The sequence below is a fragment of the Myotis lucifugus genome, unplaced genomic scaffold (genome assembly GCF_000147115.1).
Source record: "Myotis lucifugus unplaced genomic scaffold, Myoluc2.0 scaffold_0, whole genome shotgun sequence".
NCBI classification, from domain to species: Eukaryota; Metazoa; Chordata; class Mammalia; order Chiroptera; family Vespertilionidae; genus Myotis; species Myotis lucifugus.
Genome location: NW_005871048.1, coordinates 28499523 through 28520023, shown reverse-complemented (window position 1 = coordinate 28520023; position 20501 = coordinate 28499523). Strand labels below are relative to the sequence as shown.

At 38.3% G+C, this 20501-nt stretch overlaps 1 protein-coding gene across 1 annotated transcript in view; it reads left to right on the top strand.

Moving 5' to 3' along the window:
* The window catches only part of ADGRV1 (adhesion G protein-coupled receptor V1), a 424156-nt gene that overhangs the window by 266002 nt on the left and 137653 nt on the right, over nt 1–20501 (top strand). The window contains 2 exon segments of the mRNA XM_023749230.1: nt 2247–2363; nt 14443–14621. Of these exon segments, the coding sequence (XP_023604998.1) occupies nt 2247–2363; nt 14443–14621 (296 nt within the window).

Here is a 20501-nt window from a genome sequence, read left to right as displayed (position 1 = left end):
AAAGTCTGGTAGTCTATTGTGATTAGAGTAGGCAGGTGGAATTTGAACTGGTCCTATAAAAACAGAGAAGGTTTTGGATAAGATGGAGAGTACATCATAGGCAGAGGAGTGAGAATGTCCATAGTAAAGTGTGTGGGGTGGAGCAAGGGGAGTATATATTAAGGGCTACTGAGAATTGAATCAGACCTTAAGAATGGAATTTGGGGTGTTAAAACTGTATTCTGAAAACACAATTTTAAATAATAACCTATACTAATTTGATTCAAATAAAAAGTATTGAAAAGAATAATAATTATTTAAATGAGTATGTCACTTATAAATAATTTCATAAAGTGCTTAAAACTAGGGACATTCAATTACAACTTGGATTTCATTATTATTTTAAACTAGAGGCCCGGTGCACGGATTTGTGCACAGGTGGGGTCCCTCAGCCTGGCCTGCATCCTCTCACAGTCCGGGACCCTTCGGGGGGATGTAGCAGTGACGAAGCAGCAGGCAGCTGGGGAGGAGCCCCAGCCGGGCCCGGGCGCAGCTTCACTGCTGCTCATCCTGGCCCCGCTGCACCTGCCGCCACTGCTGTGAGCACTGCCACTGAGGCAGGCGGGTCTCCCGCTGCCGCAGCTACGCTCACCAGCTGTGAGCCCGGCTTCTGGCTGAGCGGCGCTCCCACTGTGGGAGTGGACTGACCCCCAGGGGACAGCTCCTGTGTTGAGCATCTGCTCCTGGTGGTCAGTGTGTGTCATAGCAACGGTCGACTGGTCATTCAGTCGTTCTGGTCGTTTGGTCATAATGGTCGCTTAGATTTATATATACTGAGTGGCCAGATTATTATGACCACCTGACATTTGTAGGAAAATTAGCTATAATTTCGTGCTGAAGTTGATAGAGGGCCAGATCATTATAAACAGGGAAGCAGGTTTTTTACCACGACAGTAGAAGTGATTTTTTTCTGAAGATATGGGTAAACAACACGATTTAACAGCCTTTGAATGTGGGATATATATATATATATATATATATGTGTGTGTGTGTGTGTGTGTGTGTGTATGTATGTATGTGTATATATATATGTGTGTGTGTGTGTGTGTGTGTGTGTGTATGTGTGTGTGTGTATCAAACTGTTCAGGTTATTTAGAATAAAAATACCAAGTAATTTCAACACAATCCATATTTTAGAATCTGAATTAGAGAGACTAAATTTATTGTAGGCACACTTTTAAATATTTTATGGAAACAGATGCCACTTTGCAAAAAGAAAACATAAAACAGTGCAATTAATCTTTGGGGGAAGGGAGGTGTGCTGATCTCACAGCCTGTGCTTCCAAGGTCTTTTAAGGCATGGTCTCGGTGCTTTGCTTTAGTGAAGGTGTTCAGTGAACACTTGTGGAAATTAGGAAGGTTAAATTGATGAGCTAAAATGTGTTACAACTCAGAAGTTAGAAGCTAAAATTGAGGAAAATCTAAGCATGTTTTTATAATAATCTCTAATCATTCAAAAGCTATTTGTGGTATGATCTGGAAAGGCAAATTTGTTGACTTTATTTTTTCAGGGAACTCATTTGGACATGATAAATAAGCAAATTATAGAGCATCTTAGATGGTGGTAAATTCTGTTTTAAAAAAGAATAAAAGTAGGGGTGGGGGAATCACATGTGTTAGAAGGAAAGACAGTGTAATTTTAAGTGGTCAAGAGAGGCCTGGTGGCGAAGGTCACTTTTGAACAAAGGCTTGAGGGCAGTTGAAATGAAATCCCCAGGATTAGAGTAATCATAGCATTGGAGATTTAACTTTTAATTGGTCCATTTTGTTATGTATGTTACTTCTCTCAGCAATAGGATGCCGGTGAGGGGTACAGTCAGCTTTTGCTTCTTTCTGTTTTTTCCCATTAGCTTTGACTTAAACAAGGAATGGTATTTCTGCTCTCTTTTCTACTTACCTAAAACACATGTATTTTATGGGACTTTTGTTCATCAATAATTAGAATAAGGTTTACTTTGAGAATTTCCTCTTGGCAGTCCAAAGCAACATGTAACATAATTTCATAGAATCCATTGTTTCTTAGAAATATAAAAATTCATGTATTGCCAGTTTTAGAAGATTCTTACTCATCTCAGTTTGGCCAACAAATCAAGTTATTGTCCCTTTGAGTCATGGAATCATAAATCAGATAAGAAAACAGTTTACTTTCTTAATATTCTTGATTGATTTTAGCCTGATTTAAAAATAAAAGTATTTGTTTCTTACAGATTGTGTTTCTGGCATCTGCATATGCAAGTCCCCAGCTCACAGATGAGAGCTGTTCGGCCCTGGCTGCTGTCACCCATTACCTGTATCTTTGCCAGTTTAGCTGGATGCTCATTCAGGTTGGTACCTCATTTCCTCACTTCCACTCCCACCCCACACCCTTTCAACTTTTTAATGAATCAGACTATTTTATCTGATAGTCTTTATATTGAAATGGAAGTAATTTCATCACTGCATTCCCAGGAGATTAATGCAAGAAAAACCTTATACACTATACAGCAATAGAGAGCATAGTAAATTTGAGGAAATGAAAAGAACTCCTGTAAGGTTGAAAATAAGGGTGTGGTAGGAAATGAGGCCTTTGATGTGGGCTGCCTTGTAAGGCATGGGAAGAAAGTTGAACTTGTTTTGTAGAGGAAGTCATAGAGTTATTTTAAGCAAGGGAGTGACATGATGAGATTAGCATTTTAGAAAGATTTCCCTGTTAGTGGTGAGTTGGGAACGGGGGAGAGTTGACAAGAGTTGACATAAGGCCCTAACTGATTTGCTCAATGGATAGAGCATTGGTCTGCGGACTGAAGGGCCCCTGGTTCGATTCCAGTCAAGGGCATATGCCCCGGTTGCAGGCTCGATCCCAAGTAGGGGGTGTGCAGGAGGCAGCCAATCAATGATTCTCTCTCATCATTCATGTTTCTATCTCTCTCTCCCTCTCCCTTCCTCTCTGAAATTAATAAAAATATATTTTAAAAAATAGTTGACATGAGGACAAATCCAGTAGCATTAGATATAGGTGTGTCCAGGGGAGAGAAGAGCATCGTTCTGTGAACCAGGGAGGTAGCAGAAGAAGCTAAGGGAAGTGGTCAGCTTTTAGGTGGCTTTTTTCTTTTCCTTTTTTTAAAGTAGAAATATAGGGGGTAGTGATTGGTTATGAAGCCTGAAGAAGGTGGAACGAAGATAATGATCACTGGAGACTGGGAGAAAGGTGATGGGGGGGTGGCATGCTCACTGTGAAGTTCCTGTGCAATCTCCAGTGGGAACTTTGAGAGAAGTGACCAGACAGGGCTAAATCTCAGAACTGAGGCCCTTGCGATCGAAATACATTAGCAAATTGTTGACTTAAAGTTGGAAAATGGAGCCATTGTTTTGGAAGAGATCACTTTGGGATAGAGAGTATAGATTGAGGCCCTTAGCAACTAGTTAATGTTAGGTAGAGATTTGAACTCTCCTTTTTTTGCCTAAAATCCCAAATTCTGTCTCTATTGTCTTATGCTGATTTGCTTGATAAAGAAGTTAATGTGAGAATTGGATCCACTTCAGCAGGGTTAATGTCACTAATGGCACAACTGAAATGCTGCCTTTGATAATGATTTCTACATAATGGTATTGTTAAATCTTCCATGTGATAGAAATAGTTTCATGTGAGTTTCTGAGTATGCCTGAGGACAAGTTTATGTAAACAGATGTATTGGGGCACTTGCATATTCATTTTTCTTGTTGAATAAGAGGGATGTGGGATTTCCACTGTACAGCAATATTTAAAGAAAGTGAGGTGGTATTATTATGAGAGAATAACAGACAGACTCAAGGAAGGGATATTTTCCTAGGTATGATATAGTTGTCAGTGCTGAATTGGAGTCCTGCATCTGGGGTTGAATTCTGGCACAGCCACTATCTTGGTAACCTTAATCAAGTTATTGATTCTAAGTTTTGGTTCTAAATCTGCATATGGGTATAATAATTCCTATCTCATAGATTTTTTAAAAATATATTTTATTGATTTTTCACAGAGAGGAACAGAGAGTTAGAAACATCGATGAGAGAGACACATCGATGAGAGAGAAACATCGACCAGCTGCCTCCTGCACACTCCCTACTGGGGATGTGCCTGCAACCAAGGTACATGCCCTTGATCGGAATCGAACCTGGGACCTTTCAGTCCGAGGGCCGAAGCTCTATGCACTGAGCCAAACCGGTTAGGGCAGAATTTTTGTTTTATAGCTTTTTAAGCAGCTCTAATTATGGAAAGTTTGTAGTGTTCGCTAAATTTCCCCCAAAATTAAAAAAGTAAGAATAGCCCTGGCAGTGGGGCTCCGTGGTTGAGCGTTGACCTATGAACCAGGAGGTCACAGTTCAATTCCTGGCCAGGGCACATTCTTGGGTTGTGTGCTCAATCCCCAGTGCGGGACGTGTAGAAGGCACCTAACCAAGGATTCTCTTTCATCACTGATGTTTCTATCTCCCTTTCCCTGAAATTAATAAAAATATATTTTAAAAATAAATACAAATGTAAAAATAAATTTAAACCATTTAACATAAAACTTAAATATTTGCTGAAATTAAAAGAGCCTTTGCTAGATTATGTTCTTACAAAATTCTTTAGGAATTTAAGATGTGTGTCCTGTGCATGTTGTTATTTATCTGCCTGGACTGAGGTCCCCAGTGGTGTGCTGAAGGTCTTTGCCCATGTCCTTGACCTTTTCCATTTTTTTCATGAGTGATTTGAATGAAAACACAGGAAACTGCCTTATCAGGTAGGAGCTGATACAGACCTGAAAACGTAGCTAAAAGAGTGAGCTGCCTGCGTCGAGAATACATGTAGAACCAATATAGAGAAACCTTACTATGACAGATTGAAAACTAGAATGGAAGAGACATAATCTGATGCGGGTTAATGTAAACAATTTGAAATTTTAATTTAACACAAATTCAGCAATCAAATGTGTAACTGGATTGCTTAAAAACGTAAAACAACTACAGTTAACTACAAAAATAACACAGGGCCGAGTTACATTAATAACAGTATGGAGACAGCTGTGGTTACATTGTGATCTATGACGTTCAGGTTACGTTGAGACTCTTAACCGTTTTCATGAATCATGTTTCAGTGAGAACATTAATCAGCCAATGGGAAGCCAGAAAATAGTTCTATAAGAAACTTTAAGGCAGCTGCAGATAAGTAACCGGGAGAGGATTTAGGGAAAAGTGATGGCTGTCTAAAATACAAAATACATTTCGAAGAACCAGAGCAAATGGGTCAAAAATTAGGGAAGCAAATTTGATTTGTGTTAGCATTTATAGCCAATAAAACTGTCAAAGTTGAAGAGGCTGTTTCTAAAAGTAGAGGACATCCAATTGCTAAAATATATTCAAACAGGGGAAAATGACTAATTTTCAAACATGGGTTTAGATGGATTTTTTGCTTTGGGGGAGAGTTAGGACGGCATATAAAATTTTACCCAACATATATCTCTTCAAGTTTTAAGTAAATATGATTATGGCTGGTGCATATTTAGTAAACTAATTAGCTCTCTGTGTGTCTAATGGTTTAGGAAAACTATTTAAAGTACCAGTGAAGTTCAGTGTATTTCAGATGGTACACACCATATTTTTCATGGTTTGTGGTTTGACCACAAGGGGAAAATTCAATAACTTCTGATTCTAGGTAGGATAATTCTAATGAGTTACTTTGTGGTTGAAGGTTGTCACTTTACTAGACTGTGGTTTCCCATTTATAATGTAATCTGCTAAAATATTTTTTAAAAAGTAGAATCCATTTTTAAAACATTATGTTAAAGATTAGACTACTGTTAATTCAAAGCTGTTAGCTAAATAGGGTTGAGATAATTGAGAGAATATTAGTATTTTAATGATTCTACTTTATATTTTCAGCTGTATAGGAGAGACTTTGATATATGTAAACAGGTGCATAGCTTATAATGGCAAAAGGTAAACATTAACTTTAATTATTGGGCGAAGCATGTCAGAATTATTGTATATTTTGATCTTCATCGTATATTCAGTCTTAGAAAAAATGCATTTTAGTAATTTTATCTTGAGAAGTTATTTTACTTTTGTATCACATACTTTTAATACAGTCTAGTAAAATTGGATTATATTTTAGAGTAGGTAAAGAAAAATTTTATTGGCAAACAAGTTATATAACTTCTCCTAGCCTAGATTTTCTTATCTGAATAATCAAGATATGTAATAACAGTACCTCTCTTTGAGAATTGTCTAAAGATATAATGAATTAATACAGAAAATGAGCTTGGAATGGTACCTGGCACAGACTGCACACTCCATACATGTTTACCCATATTATTAGCTAAGCAAATATGCCTGGCTGATATTTCATAGATTTTGAAATGTGTTGAATATTCTGTTTTTCCAATATAAATTGTACTTTTTTAAAAAACAAAAATTAGCTACATATAGTGGGAAACGTTAAAGTGAGGCATTCACTCACTAGGGGCAAAGCCTTAGGAGGCTGTATATCCCTCAGCTCTTTACTAAACAAGCACATGCATGGCTGATAGCAGGCTCCTGGACGAGCGGCCTTGACTCTGTTCTTCAGGCCTCCTCTTTCTCTGACAGGGAAATTACACTGTGTATGATGGGAATAGAGTAGCAGATTATTTTGCTTCTTTTTTTTCTTTTTAAGCAAACAACTTACAGATTCCCCTTTCGACCATGGAGATTGAGTTACCCTCTTGTTTGCTTTAAATGTGAGATCCCTCTGAAATTACTGAAATAATTTCCCACTTCCTTACAGCAGCAGGGTCATGTCTGCTTTCAGAAAGAGTGACAGTGAGAATTTAAACTCTTATAATATTTTTACTCTATTTTCCTAGTAATTGTTTTATTTTCATTTCCTTTTCATTTGCTTTCATTTTAGAAATAGCATATGCTAATGGTATAAAATATAATCAAACACTAGCGAAATATAAAGTGAAAAGTACATCTGTTTCTCCCTTTTCACACACTCTCTACCCTCTGCTCTACTCTAAACCCTGCTTCCAAAGGTAAACACTGTGAATGACTTCCTGTGTATCCCACAGGAAATATTCTGCAAACATACAAATATTTATAAATGTATAAACAAGGACATATGTGTATGTACTTGTGTGTAAAAGTATATGTATATATATATACATAGTGTATGTACATATTTATATTTAGTATATATATATTTTTGTGTGTACATATAAATTTACCACATACAGATGTACTTTGTTTTCCAATTTTTAATAGTTATTCCATAATTTATTTTTCTAGCCTCCTATTATGAAATGCTGGTTATTTCTAATTATTTTTGCAATTATAAACAATGCTTCATTAAACGTCCTTGCACTCTGGGTATTTGTTACTTATGGACTATCCATAGAATGAATTACTAGAATTTAAACTTTTTCTAGTAACATCCACATGAGATATTATTATATAAGTAAGTGGAAACATAATTTTGTCTGTATATTCATTTGGTGGAGTTTTATGATCATTTCCTGTCACCAAGTAAATTGTATAGCAGTCTCCTTCAATTATGACCAATATCCATACCTTGAATTGTCCTTACAGTCTGTCTGTCTCATGCCTAGGGACACAGCTTCCTCATAAAGGTAATGTTTTATTTTGAAACTAAAGTTTACTTGAAAATGTATTTTCTAAATGGTAGAATAAAGTTAGAAAATTATTTTATAATTGCACTTGAGCCTTTATATCTTGTGCCTTAATTTCACCATATAATAAGCCTATGAAAAAATAAATGCACATATTATTTATTCCTTGGCAAAAAGGCCACTTACTGTCAGAGCATGGCAACAGAAAGAGAAATGCTAAAATTAGCCATGTTTTTCTTTTGTCACTGATTTAATTTGGGGGGACATCAAAGGTATGAGAGAGAACAGACCGGTAATTACCTAGATAAAAGTGACATACCGAGGAGATACTGAGTTTCCCAATCCTCAAAAAGCCTTGTAGTTTATTTCACGCAAAATTGTTAGGAGAAAGAATAACTGGAACAAGGACATGTGGTAACATTTCTCCGTCTCGCCTCTGAAATGAATGACTAAGGGCTTATGGTAATGACAGAATTAATAGCATCCATGATCTCTGACCAAACTTGATGCAATAAATCAGTCCAAGGTTTCTGATGACATAATAACCCAATATTAAATGTCAGGCTAGATGCCAATCTTATCTCACATACCATGAAAATTTATGGGGTCTAAACCTATTTTTAACTTAAAAAAAAGAAAAGGCATTTCTCTTTAAAATTTTACAACTATACTAATATGTATTATGTTAATCCATATTATATGAGTAAACTAATAATTTGTGCTTATGGAGCATATGAAAGCATAATTATGAACTATGATAATCAAATAGATAACAAGGTGTGTCTTTGATTTTACTGTGTGAGCACTTGGAAAATAGAGGTAGTATTCATTGAAAATGTTACTATAAAAATAGACATTTCTATATAGGAATGTAAGTAAATACGCTTACAGACACACAGTATTTCTATCTATATATGACCTGAATTATATCTGAGTATTTTAGTTGGTTGGTTTGCATCTTAATCAGAATCAACTTAAATTCTAACAGCATCACTTAATAATTATAGGAAATACTAGTGGCCCGTTGCATGAAGATTCGTACAATAGGCCTTCCTTCCCCTGGCTGCCAGCACCGGTTTTCCTCCAGCACCCGGGACCCAGGCCTTTGGTCCGGCCGCAGCAGCAACGCTTGGCTTCTTCACTGCGGCCACAGCAGCGAGGCTTGGCTTCTCTGCTCCAGCTGCTCCCAGCCCCTCCTTTTTTTTCCAGTTCCTCGAGTGGAGGCCAGGGCTGGCTGGAAGCCTGGGTCTCCCCTGGCGGCCCACAGAGCTGGAGCAAGCAGATGGCGGCGGCCACGGCCTCCAGCCCCTCCTTGAGCGGAGCCCAGGGCCAGCAGGAAGCTTAACTTCCTCCGTTGCCAGGAGCAACCCAAGCCTCCTGCTCGCTTCAGCTCCATGGCTGCCGCCATCTTTAGTTGTCTTCAGTCTTCGCTCCGTGCCTGTGTATGCAAATTAATCACCATCTTTGTTGGGTTAATTTGCATAGTCTCTCGGATTGGCTGGTGGGTGTAGCGGAGTGGTGGAGTGATGGTTAATTTGCATGTTTCTCTTTTATTATATAGGACTAGAGGCCCGGTGCAAAATTTGTGCACTCACGGGGGGGGGGCCCTCAGTCCAGCCTGTGCCCTCTCGCAGTCTGGGACCCCTCGGGGGATGACCACTTGCTGGCTTAGGCCTGCTTCCCGGGGGATTGGGCCTAAGATGGCAATCAGACATCCCTCTGGCAGCCCGGCAGCCCTTGGGGGATATCCACTTGCCAGCAGGGAGCAGACCTAAGCTGCAGTCGGACATCCTTAGTGCTGCTGAGGAGGCGGGAGAGGCTCCCACCACCACCACTGTACTGGCAGCCATTAGCCTGGCTTGTGGCTGAGCAGAACTCCTCCATGTGGGAGCTCCCTGACCACCAGAGGGCAGCTCTTGCATTTAGCGTCTGCCCCCTGGTGGTCAGTGTGTGTCATAGTGACCAGTCATTCCCAGTCTTTCTGCTGTTAGGGTCAGTTTGCATATTACCCTTTTACTATATAGGATAGAGGCCTGGTGCACAGGTGGGGGCCGGCTGGTTTTCCCTGAAGGGTGTCCCGGATCAGGGTGGGGGTCCAGCTTGGGTGCCTGGCCAGCCTGGGTGAGGGGCTGATGGCTGTTTGCAGCTGGTCACACCCACTTCAGGGTGGGGGTCCCCACTGGGATGCCTGGCCAGTCTGGGTGAGGGGCTGAGGGCCGTTTTCAGGCTGGCGGGCAACTGAAGCTCCCAGCCTCTCCTTTTTTTCTTTTTCTTTTTTTTTTTTAAATATATTTTATTGATTTTTTACAGAGAGGAAGAGAGAGAGATAGAGAGTTAGAAACATCGATGAGAGAGAAACATCGATCAGCTGCCTCCTGCACATCTCCCACTGGGGATGTGCCTGCAACCCAGGTACATGCCCTTGACCGGAATCGAACCTGGGACCTTTCAGTCTGCAAACCGACACTCTATCCACTGAGCCAAACCGGTTTCGGCTCTTTTTCTTTTTATTCTGGGATTTATTTACTTTTCTATAGCTGTCACTGGAGCTGAGAGCCAGCTCCAGCTCTGAGGCCCGGCTCCAGCTCTGAGGCTGTGGCTGGCTGAAAGCAGGTATCTGGGGTTTGTTTAGCTTCTATAATTGCAACATTGCTGCTTCCTGAGCTCAGAGCTGGGCCGCGGCAGGCGGGGAACCTTGGCTTCCTCCATCACTGGAACAAGCAAGCCTCATGTTCGCTTCAGCTGCGTGGCTGCCGGCCGCCATCTTTATTGGCAGTTAATTTGCATATTGCCCTGATTAGCCAATGGGAAGCGTAGTGGAGGTACGGTTAATTATCCTATTTGTCTATTATTAGATAGGATAATTCCCCCATTCTCAGCTTAGTCCTGTGTTAAAAAATTATAATAAAGCTTAAGAGAAAAGTTATCTTGATTAAATGATATATAACTTAATCAGCAATGGCAAAAATATGAAGGTGGTCATTTAAATATACCAATGGTTAGCATTAACATTAAAGATCTCTATGGTAACAACATGGATTTTTAAACATACTACAGAAAATTTTATTCAGTTAACCCTTTCAAGATGGCCAATTTGATAGTTTCTAGTGCAGAAAATCCTTTTAATCTTTTTGGACTACCTTCAGAGGCTACATCACATCAATGCTCAGAAACTTTGTATCTGGTATATGAATTGTAGTCAAGTTGGATTAATATAATTGGTTATATTGGGGATAGTAACATTTTGACTACATGGTTCTTCTGTCTTGAGATAGTCCATAAGACAGTTCTAACAAAATTTTCAAAGCTTAGAGATAGAAATGTAAATACAGGTCTAGATATTAAAAATTTCAGTTCACATTTAGTCTTTAGCAGGAAAATGTAAGATAGCCAGTGAATGGTAAGCCATGCTCAATACGAGAGAAGCATGTTTGCTGAGATTGACACCCTTTCACTTGTGTTGATAATTTTGTTAGTTTTAATATTGGATAAACACACAGAAGACACTGAGGCACACTGATCACATATGTTATATACCTCTCAACATAAAACTATTATGCAAACATATGGTGTCTTCATACTCTTTTTTTTTGTCCTCATATTCTTACCTTAGTTTCCGAACAAAGAGCCATGATTATACGGAAAGCAATATACTCAAATGCTCTACTGTCTTCTTTTTTGTTTATATAATGGCAGTATTTGGAACTTTTAACCCAATCTTAGTTAAGTTCGTTTTTTGTTGGGGTTTTTTTGGAGGGGGGTTTAGGATGGAGGTGTGGGGGGACAATGAAGAAAACACTAAGTTGGGTTAATTCAAGAAGCATTCAAATCATAAAAAGATTAATAGCATATAAGATAACTCATTGAACCCAAGAACTGTAAATACAGTTTGACCTCACAAGGGACTGTGAGCATAAATGGAAGGTTTTGTCGATTCGTATTCTCTGAAAACACTCCTCTGTCTCCACTGTGTTTTGGCTACCCCACCACTAACATTCATATGTCCTCATTTCTCAGTTGACCAACTTAGACTATGACCAAAATTTAAGGAATTCAATGAGAGGTAATTGGTCCAGCCTAGGTAAGGCTTCTCCCTTGGATCAAAGCAGCTGTGGACAGAGAGGCAGGGTCATGAGCCCAGCCCGAATGTGTTATGTAGGAGGGGTGGAATGGGGAGATGAGTAGGAGTAGGGACAGGATTCAGAGAAGGAGAGCACATGACCTAGGCATATCCCCAAATGTACCTACCTACTCTATTAAAATGTGTCAAAACTGAAGTAAACCTTAGTCAAAACCGATCTTATATTTGGGCCATATATTTTCTAGAATAATTAAAATGTATCATTGTGTTATATATATATATTTTATAGCAAAAATATATAATGGGAAATACTGTACTTAGAGTGTACCTCAGTGATTGGATTCATTTGAGAAGGAAAGGGATTATTTTTTATTGATGAAAGCTTATGATTTTTTGAGCTTGTCTTGCTTAACTGAGTACTCAAGAATTCAGCAACACCATGCCTAGAGCTCTTTGGAGCCGAAGTATTACATGTATAAATCTAACAATTACACTTGTCCCAGTCTTCTCTGAGCCTGTGGTAAAGGTCAGACAACCGCTGAGAGGTCCGGGGATCGCGCTGATGGAGCTCATGTCCAGTGCTGTAAAAGCAGACATGTTGGACGTGTCCCGATCTTTATCGTGATGAATCAACTTAGAGACATTTATCAATCTGTTCTCTCCTCCCTGGTTCTTCCACCAACTGCACCACTGAATTACCATGTTGCCTGGATACACACAGACATCTGTTTAAATAATTAGTACTTTTATTCTGGACATGGGCCAATCATCCTTATTTTGCATGAAAACAGGCAGCATGGATCACCTTAGCATGAGACATTTGGTACAATTTCACTTATTTGTATCAATTTCTATACTAATTATAGAAAAAGCGGGGGTGGGGGGGAAGGGGGAACCCTCTTGGATGTAATAATTTTTAAAAAGAAGTTAGGACAGTTACATAAGCAACAACTCATAACATGCTTCATAATTACAGATATAAGCAGATGTACATAAAGATAAGGAGTGCTGACAGGACATAAAATTCAGAGACAAAAATCTCCAAGTAACCACCCATGTCAATCCTTTCTCGGTTTAGCCCAATCAATACTAATTCCTCAAGGCTAATTTGGTTCAGATAGAATCTTACTTGGAAGCCTCAGCAAAGAGCATCTGAAAATTTTCACACTAAATTAGGCATGTATTTTTTTCACATTTAAAGAAATTCCATGGTATCATTGCTTACTTTTGTCTTTCATACTATCTGACATCCTAATTGGAGGTTTTAAAGGAATTGGTAATATTTTTCCCATGGTGACTATGTGGTCAGCACTTCATCTGTCATATCTCATTTAATCTTTGTAACAACCTCATTGTTCACACGAGGAAAGGTTCTGGGATTGTTGTTAACTTGTCCAGGGTTTTCCCGCTAGTGTGTGTGTGTGTGTGTGTGTGTGTGTGTGTGTGTGTGTATTTCATCTGTACTCACACCCTTTCTACCCTATGAAATTGAGAAGGGAAATTTTCCAGTGAGTAAGTATTAATTGTATGAAGTATATATGACATGACATTTTTGGTCTTTTTAAAATTTATTTATTTATTTACTTTTACTAAATTGAACATAAGTCCTCCTCAGGGAAAGAGAACACTAGAAGGCAGAATATATAAGTTCTAGATATGGCTTACGTATATGCTAGGTGTGGTGTTTGGAGCCAATAATATTTCCAGTCCTCCGTTTCCTTATTCCATCTATGCACTGTGTCCCCTTACTCCCCCCTCTATAAAATTGTCCCTTTTATATGTTTATCTTAGATAAGAAATAACAGATATAAAATATGATACGTATACAATATATTTTTTTATTTTTTGATAATCCTCACCTGAGATTTTTTTCCATTGCTTTTCAGAGAAAGGAGAAAGGAGAGAGAGGGGAGGGAGGGAGGGAGGGAGAGAGAGAGAGAGAGAGAGAGAGAGAGAGAGAGAGAGAGAGAGAGAGACACATCTATGTGAGAGAGACACATCAACTGGTTGCCTCCTACACGCATCCTGACAGGGGACAGAAGCAAAATGTCAACAGAGGTGTGTGCCTTTGACTGGGGATCAAACCTGCGACCCTTCAGTGCACAGGCTGAGGCTCTAACCAATGAGAATCCCAGCCAGGGCACATAGACAATATAATACATGTTTCCCTTAATTATTTTTCCACTTGTTTGGACACTTAGATTCAGGAAAGTGAATACCTCCCCCCAACTCTTTCACTGCCTTAGTGCCCAAACTGGTCCCTGAAATTTAGTAAACAAGCAATAAATGCTTCTCAAGTGAGTGATTGAAAAGGAGAGAGATATAAACTGAGAAGGAAAAACAGCCACAAAACCTACCCCATTACAGTACTTGATCACTGTGCAATCATTTCTGTTTACTTGCCTATGTCTCCTGCTTCAGAGTGGTGGGGGGAGGCTGAGACTGGGTTTATCTTCACAAGTGTACCCCCTTTCCGTGGAACAGTGCCCGGCCCCACCATATGAGAGGCCCTCGGTAAATAAAAACCGACTTTTGAGATATCCTGAATACTTTGGGTATGTGAAAGAATGAGTATATGAACTAACTTTAAAAAAATCAACTCAAAACTATAATTTTTAAGTAGATCCTAGCCTTTTGCTCTTTATACCTAAGTCAGGTGAATTTGTGTCCTGTGCCATTAGACCAGAGCCTGTTCATTGTATGTTCTCTCTCCTTTCTTAGTCTGTGAATTTCTGGTACGTACTGGTGATGAATGATGAACACACAGAGAGGCGCTATCTGCTGTTTTTCCTTCTGAGCTGGGGACTTCCAGCTTTTGTGGTGATTCTGCTCATAGTAATTTTGAGAGGAATCTATCATCAGAGCATGCCACAGATCTACGGACTCATCCACGGTGACCTGTAAGTACGTCCAGGCAAAACACGTTGCCTTCTTAGCCTTCATGCACTGGGCAGCTTTATTCGTAGATTGAAGGAAAACCAGGAAGACCTAGCTTTCCTGTCACACTGTCTGAAGCTCTACTTTCTCTGATTATCCCTTTAAATAAGAAACTATTGCGCCCTAGCTGGTTTGGCTCAGTGGCTAGAGTGTCAGCCTGCGGATTGGAGGTTCCCAGGTTCCATTCCGTTCAAGGGCACATGCCCAGGTTGCGGGCTCGATTCCCAGTGGAGGGTGTGCAGAAGACAGCCGATCCAGGATTCTCTCTCATCACTGATGTTTCTATCTCTCTCTCCCTTTCCTTTCCTCTCGGAAATCAATAAAAATGTGTATTTTTTAAAAAAAGAAAAGAACTATTGCCTCTCCAGTTCATTTTATAGATTTAATTTTCTCAGGTGAGGTGATATATCAAACAGTTCCAGTACCTTGGCATAATTTAGTTTATTCAAATAAGACCAGCAAAATACCTAGTGAAATCAAAGAACTATAAAGATTTTGATAAGGAATAAAAGCAGTGAAAAATTTTGGAGTGTGGCACATTAAGGAGTCTAATTAGGGGGCAGATTGGGGGGAGGTGGGGGGAGGAAAGCTCCATCATCCAGAAAAAAAAATTGTTAAAAAAGCAAAAGATTGCATCAGAGTGAATGGAGAGTGTCTGCAAAAGTACATGGAAAGGAGACAAGGTCAGCTGGGTCCTTCTTATTTATGTACTAGAGGCCTGGTGCACAAAATTTGAGCACAGGTAGTGTCCCTAGGCATGGCTGGCCCTGGCCGGCAATCAGGGCCTATCTGTGGAGCGATGGGGGGGAGGGGGGAGGTGTACTCTGCTTGCACCCACCTTGGCTGGCCTGGTGCTGCCCGCTTGCTGGCCCCACCCCCTGCCGCCACCCCACCCTCCCAACCACTGTCAGGGCCTGTGGGCTGGGGGCAGCTCCTGCATTGAGCATCTGCCCCCTGGTGGTCAGTGCACATCATAGCGACCAGTCGTTCCACCTGTCGTTCTGCAGTTCGGTCGATTTGCATATTAGGGTTTTATATAGATAGATTAAGTGAATTTGTAGTTTTGAAGTCTAACAAATCTCCATGCACACATGTATACACATGCCTTAACCCTGAACCTCATGTCTTACAAGCTCCTTTTATTGACTCCACATGTAGAAAGAAAAAACACAAAAACCTTTGTAATAATAAAGCTTATTCAGCTCCCTTGGTGTAACTATAATTAGAGAAAAGAGTAACATTTCAAAATAGGAAAGAATAGCTTATTCACAATCTTTTGAAGACAATATTACCTAATTATTTCACAGGCTATTGTGGAGATAAAAATTACTTAATAGACATGAAAAATCGTTGAAAGTTAAAAGCACCATATAAGTAGAAATCATTTTAATATTCATATTGCCTGTGATCAGTTATGATTGTCTATTATATACTGAACAAAACTTGTGATCAATGTATGCAAATGTATTTTACACCTAAGCAATCACAGACACCTGTCCCACATCACATTCAACCAAAGGAGACTAGCTACATAATACACACCTATTTAGATACCGTATATAGCAATTTTGTCTTTTTATTATTGAGATTCAATGAGATTCCTTCATACTGATTATAATATTGTAATGCATTTTTCCCACATAAAATTCTAAAAGCCTAATTGTCTAGAAAGGAACGATCGTGTCTTTTCGAGATTTTGTTACGACATTTTACTACCCCTGGCTTTATTTAAGTCTCAGGATGCTGGGATTAATTTCAGAAAATTCTGCATCATTCTTTGTCAGATACAAAATAAGCATGAGACAAGCCCTGGTAGCCAGCAGCCCATTCTTTCATGAGCTCGTGGGGGAGACAGGACTCATTTGGTGGCAGTTTTAACATTCCAGGTGTACCCTCCCAGCCTTGATGAATAGGACCTGATGAACGTGGCATTAAGTAGAAGCTCTCTCTTGATGTTTCTAAAAGGATTTTTTTTAATTTTTCAATTACAGTTCACATTCAGTATTATTTTGTATTAGTTTCAGGTGTGCAGCATAGTGGTGAGGCAATCATATACTTTACAAAGCATACCCCCTGATATTTCCAGCACCATACATAGTTATGACAGTATTATTGACTATATTCCATATGCTGTGCTTTACATATTTTATCATTACCCATCTGAACTTCTCAATTCCTTCACCTTTTTCATCCAGTCCCCCATCCTCCTTCCCCTCTGGCAGCCATCAGTCTGTCCTTTGTATCTATAAGTCTGTTTCTGTTTTGTTTGTTCATTTACATTGTTTTTAGATTTCAGATATAAGTAAAATCATATGGTATTAGTCTTTCTCTGATTAACTTATTTCACTTAGTATAATACCCTCTAGGTCCACCCATGTTGCTGCAAATGGTAAGATTTCATCCTTTTTTATGGCTGAGTAATTTCATTGCATATATGCACCACTACTTTCTTATCCACTCACCTATTTATGGGATTCCATAACTTGGCTATTATAATATGCTGAAATGCACATATGGGTGAATGTATTCTTTCAAATTAGTATTTTGGATTTCTTCAGATATGTACCCAAAAATGGAATTGCTAGATCAGAAGGCAGTTCCATTTTTAATTTTTTTAGGAACCTCCATACTGTTTTCTATAGGGCTGTGCTAATTTACATTCCTACCAATCTGTGATCTTTATTATTTTCTTCTTTCTGCTAATTTGGGGCTTAGGTTTTTTGTGTTTTTTTGTTTGTTTTGTTTGGTTGGTTTAGTTCCTTGAGGCATAAAGTTAGGTTATGTCTTTTCTTTTTTCTTACTGTCGGCATTTATCACTATAAACTTTATCTTAGAACTGCTTTTGCTGTATCCCATAAGTATTGGTGTGTTGTATTTCCATATTTGTTTGTTTAAAGATATTTTTTTATTCTCCTTTTGATTAGTTGTTTGACCTATTGGTTGTTCAGGAGTGTACTATTTAATTTTAATATACTTGTGAATTTTCTAGTTTTCTTTCTGTTATTGACTTCTGGTTTCATATCATTGTGGTTGGAAAAGATAGTTGGTATGACTTCAGTCTTCTTAAATTTGTTAAGACTTGGTTTATGACCTAGTATATGATCTATCCTGGAGAACGTTCTGCATGCACTTGAAAACAATGTGTATTCTGCAGCTGTTGGATGGCATGTTCTCTATATGTCTGTTAGGTCCATTTGGTCTAAAGTCCAACATTTCCTTATTAATCTTCTGCCTAGATGATCTCATTATTGTTGAAAATGAGATTATTGAAGTTCCTGACTATTATTGTATCGTTGTGTATTTATCCCTCCAGGTCTCTTACTATTTGCCTAATATATTTGGATACATTGTTGGTTACATATATCTATTTATGATTGTTCTAGCTCTGTGACACTGATCAAGTTAACTTCTGAGAGCCTGCAGTTTTCCATCTGTGGGATAGGTGTAATAAAATTTGTGATGTGGATTGTGATGTGGATTGAATGAGACGATGCATGTAGAGAAAATGTATGTGCGGTGCCTGGTAAGAGGAAGGGTGAGCTGTGACAAGCTCATATATGGGCCTGTGAATGTTAGTCTCATCCAAAGTAGTAATTACATCTAACCTATCAGACAAGCCTGGCTAAACATTATTAACCCTATAAATTCTTGAAGGGCAGCTTACCATTTTACTACCTACAGTTATTCTGAAACTATCATTTCAGTGATTTCTATCTTTTTCTTTTGCATCTTTGACATTAGGATTACAAGCAACATACTCTAATATTTCTGAAACTCAAAAAGCTTTTATCAACATAAGTTAGAATTTGTTTTGCTTAGTTTTGTTTTTGTCATAAGGGAGGGGAAACACTCTAAAGCTTGCAGTCTTCTACACTGGATGCTGTCTTATTTAGTTCTGGCTGATATAACAGAATGCCTGGGTGACTTAAATGATAAACACTTACTTCTCACTTCTGGAAGCTGGAAATTCAGATCCGAGTGCCAGCATGGTCAGGCTCCTGGTGAGGGCCCTCTGGCTGGTTCTGTCCTCACACGGCCTTCCTCGGAGCATGCGGGGAGGGAGCCTGCTTCCTTCCTATTTTTGTGAGGTAATTAATCCCATCACAAGCCCTGGGGCCTCATGACCCAGTATAACCTCCCAAAGGCTCCACCTCCAGATACTTCACATTGGGGGTTAGGGGTTCAACATAATTTATTTTGGCGGTGGGGAGATTTTGGTGACATTTAAACATTGAGTCCATATCAGATGTTTTTATGTTTAAAATTAATAGATTAAAATAAATTAAGTGTGAATACAATCAGACATAAAGGCTTAGATATTCATTTAGTTCCAGGGAGTCATTTTTGGTTAAGACCATGAGTTCTGAAAAATAGCAGAACTTCAGCTTCATTTATATTGAAATATAAAGAACTATATCCTTCCATCTCTGAGACATCTAAATTTATTCTAAAATTATTCTCAGAGAGTAGTGTCATATAAAGATTTTTATTTATAATGGCTTCATTAGTATCAACAATAGCTTTTTCCAAGTCATAATATTTATGATAATAACAATATTGTAATAGTATGTAACCGAACCTGTAACCTTTTCCCAAAGATATTTAGTATATATTTTCTTATCTTTTTTCTATGTATATTCTAGCACATATATACAAACATGCTCACACACACATAGACACAACAAAAACAGGATACCATATGCACTAGATTGCAATTTACTTTTATTTATTAGACAATTTTCTATGTCATATATATCAATCACATTTTATACTATAATGTTCTATTATATTTATTTAACATTATATTGGTGGACTTCTGGACTATTTTCAGTTTTTCTTTTTAACATTGTTATAATAAATATTCCCATAGAGGTAACTTTGTACACGTGTGTTGATATTTTTCAAAGGATGAATTTTGAGCCGTGGAATGGCTCATTCAAAGGACACATATATAATTTTTTACTTTATCAGATATTACCAAAGTGTTTTCCAAAATGGACACACCTGTTTACACTCAAATGACAAATTATGACAGAGCCTGTTACCCCACATTTTTGACAACTCTGGACATCATAAGATTTTTTTCAGTGTTTGACAATGTGATGTATATAGATATACATGGATATATAAATAGAAGGATACACATATATGTAGTTATTTAAGTTTTCATTTATTTAATCCTTAGTTATAATTTAATAGCCTCAATTATGTGCCAGACATTATGCTAGGTACATAGTCTCATGTATCCTTATGCAGCCCTTTGAATTTGAATATCTTTGCATAGATTTATTTAGCGTTTTTATTTCTTTTGTGAATTATTTGTTCATTTTTCTGCATTAATCTTTCTGATTGTTTTTTCATGGTTTCCAATAATTTAAAAAGTGCTTTTTTTTCTTGTTTCCTTTTTTTTTAAGGTGAGGAGGTGAGGTGGGACACATTAATGCTATTAGCTATTGTCTCCCCTGAATTTTTTTTCTCTATTAATACATCTCTCTCCTATTCATTTTTAAAGAAAACTTATATTTTATGTATGAGATGAGCTTTGTGTGATAGCAGATTGTTTCAGAGAATTATTTTAAGTATTTTGTATGCTAATTAAATTTTCCAAGTATGATTATAATAATACAGTTAATATGTTGAGAGCCTTTGAAGTACTTAGGGTCAAAATGGTCAAAACATGTGTTGCCATAAGAAACTCAGTCTGTGTTCAACCTAATTCATTAACTAGAGACAGAATCAGGAAGGCTGTTGATCACTCTTTCATGCAAAGGGCTAAAAACTTAGGCATTTGAAATATCAAGCCGAATAAAGCATTAGGAAAGAGGACGTCATAAAACTGCAGG